The sequence below is a fragment of the Platichthys flesus genome, chromosome 9 (genome assembly GCF_949316205.1).
Source record: "Platichthys flesus chromosome 9, fPlaFle2.1, whole genome shotgun sequence".
Lineage (NCBI taxonomy): Eukaryota > Metazoa > Chordata > Actinopteri > Pleuronectiformes > Pleuronectidae > Platichthys > Platichthys flesus.
This window is the reverse complement of record NC_084953.1, coordinates 6,291,122-6,293,995: the sequence shown is the minus strand read 5'-3', so window position 1 is coordinate 6,293,995 and position 2,874 is coordinate 6,291,122. Positions and strand designations below refer to the sequence as shown.

Below are 2,874 nucleotides of genomic sequence, written 5' to 3'. Positions count from 1 at the left end.
AAATGATAAGACATGGAGTAATGGAGCATTGCAGAGAGTTTCCTCAGATACGTTTCTTTAGGACAAAAACATGAGATCGGCATCTATAGTTATGATGCGACTAAAATCCTTTGATAGTACTTTGATTTTTCAGTAAAAATTCCACCCGCAGAATAACTAAACTTTATTTAATGGGATATAATTCAACACCATCGAGTCTCTTCGGTCACACAATACACTTCTTCAACCTTGTCAAAAACTAGAAATGACCAGGATGCTTCTGTTTCCCCGGAGAGGTTAAGGTTTATTGTCAAAACCCTTAGTCCCTCCATGCTGTTCATAAACAAGTCATATTCCATCTAATACAACAACATATCAAATATCTGACAAAACTAAAAGCTCTTACCTGACCAAGCCGAGCACGTCCTGTTGGCAGCACGTCCTGTTGGCAGCACGTCCTGTTGGCAGCTCTGAACCCGTGTAGGAAGTGGAAATGCCTGAGATGAGGAGTGACGTCTGGTGCATGTCAGATAAAAACTATGCTGCCAAATCTGAATCCGTGGGCAGAGACGAGTCGAAAACAAAGTACCTGCTATTAATAACATGTTGTTCATTTTAGTCATTTATTTTTTACTACTTGTTTAAACCTTAAGGTTAAAGATAACATCAGTTTCTTGAGGGGAAACTTTCCCTTTTGTTTGCGTTTCTTTTCCTCATTTCAAGGGGTCTGTTAAAGTGGTGACGTCAAAATTAACACTGGCAAGCAGACAGACAGAAACACACATGAATCAAATGACTCCAAAACAAGACTATAATTCTTGTGATTCACACACACTTCCACGCTACGTTGCATATAAAATTAGATAAAAATATATTTTGCCACAAAGTACAGAAGTATTGAGCTATCTGCACAACAGCGTCATCTGGATCTGGTTGGGCAGTGCCCCACGTGCCCCTAATGTAGAAACGCCACTGGAACTGGGTATAGAAATAATAATAAATCTATATGGCACCTTTTAAAAAACCGCTGCTACACAGAGCTCCAAACAAATAATAATCAGAAACAACTAAATTAATAATTTATTAAGAATAAATAGAATACAAAATGATTTACATTATTTTATTTTTAAATGTGAAATTTCGACTTATTGATCAGATCGGGTTGATTAAACTCCACATTTTAGATTGAACTGAAACCACCTTTTGCCTTTGAATGCAAACTTTTTTCAGTTTGTATTTGACACACAAAAAAAATGAAATCAAGTACTATAACAGAGGCCCCAATCTATTATTATGTTATAAATATATACCTGTGATTATTTTGAACACCCTAAAGTCAATCAACAGCAGGATATGATCTGAATAAAAAATCCCTTCAAGACAGAAGTTAGTATGGAGAAGCTGCAAATCTCATTATGACGTCACAATGACCCCATGTTGGTTCACAGCCATAGCGGGTTGCGCCATCATCATAGGGGGTTGCGCCATCATCATCACTGGCACCGGCTGCGTGTTGATTATGGCCACGCGGTTCTTATTGAGATCTTTTATCTCACGATGCATCTGACACCAGGAGCAGGTCAAACAGCAACAGGAAGCGGCGATGTCTTTACAGATAGATCCCTTCAGAGACCGGAGTAAAGAATATGTAAATTCATCTAATATATTCATCCTGTAGTGAAATTTGTGGTGAATCATCTTTGCATGCTCCGCACCTTGATGCCGTATCTGCTCCGAATGGAGGACCGGAGACTCACAGACACGGGGGGAACAAATAGCGGGATCCCACAGAGGCCAAACACAGCCGGGCTGCACAAGTCGCATAATGGGAGGCAACTGTTCTCTCCGAATCTTCCTGAAACCGTGCAGGCGAGGCAAGGGCAGCACCAGAAGCCATAGCAACCTGAGATGAATTAGTGTTACCGAAGAATGTTCCTAAAATGTGAATCCAAAAAGCACAAACGTGACAAAATTGTGGGTTTAATTCTTACAAGTACTCGCGTCCTCGAAGCAGTCAAAGAGACCAGTTTTCCACTCTCTCAAAGGTTGTGCTGCCATTGGATGTTAGATCGATGAACCTGTTTACACACACAAAGGAAAAGGGCAACAGCTCAGGTTTAACATTAAACTACTCGATTACCTTCCTTTTACCATTCACAATTGAATGTCTTTGTAGTGGACTTGAAATGATAAGACATGGAGTAATGGAGCATTGCAGAGAGTTTCCTCAGATACGTTTCTTTAGGACAAAAACATGAGATCGGCATCTATAGTTATGATGCGACTAAAATCCTTTGATAGTACTTTGATTTTTCAGTAACAATTCCACCCGCAGAATAACTAAACTTTATTTAAAGGGATATAATTCAACACTATCGAGTCTCTTCGGTCACACAATACGCTTCTTCAACCTTGTTAAAATCTAGAAATGACCAGGATGCTTCTGTCTCCCCGGTGAGGTTAAGGTTTATTATTGTCAAAATCCTCTTTCCCTGCATGCTGTTCTTAAACAAGTCATATTCCATCGAACTACAACATATCAAATATTTGACAAAACTAAAAGCTCTTACCTGACCAAGCCGAGCAAGTCCTGTTGCCAAAACGTCCCGTTGTCAGCAGGACCTGGTGTCAGGACAACCTGGTGCCAGGACAACCTGGTCCCAGAACGTCTTGTTGACCAATCGTCTCATTGCAGCTCTGAACCCGTGTAGGAAGTGGGCATACCTGAGACGAACAGTGACATCTGGTGCATGTCAGATAAAAACTATGCTGCCAAATCTGAATCCGAGACGAGTCAAATCAAAAGTACCTGCTATTAATAACATGTGCTTCATTATATTAGGACCCGTGCACCGACGGTGGGAGGCCCTATTGAATTTTCGAATGATTATAATT

The 2,874-nt window shown here is 40.4% G+C and overlaps 1 protein-coding gene across 1 annotated transcript; it reads right to left on the bottom strand.

Annotated features, from left to right (window-relative positions):
* Positions 1–987: 987 nt before the first annotated feature.
* Positions 988–2,666, bottom strand: LOC133960329 (placenta-specific gene 8 protein-like). Its single transcript, XM_062394832.1, has 4 exons — positions 2,550–2,666; positions 1,971–2,057; positions 1,695–1,882; positions 988–1,602 (listed from the first exon to the last, which is right to left on the bottom strand). Exons 2-4 carry the CDS (start codon positions 2,035–2,037, stop codon positions 1,393–1,395), a joined length of 465 nt encoding a protein of 154 aa, XP_062250816.1. The 5' UTR covers positions 2,038–2,057; positions 2,550–2,666; the 3' UTR covers positions 988–1,392.
* Positions 2,667–2,874: the final 208 nt, after the last annotated feature.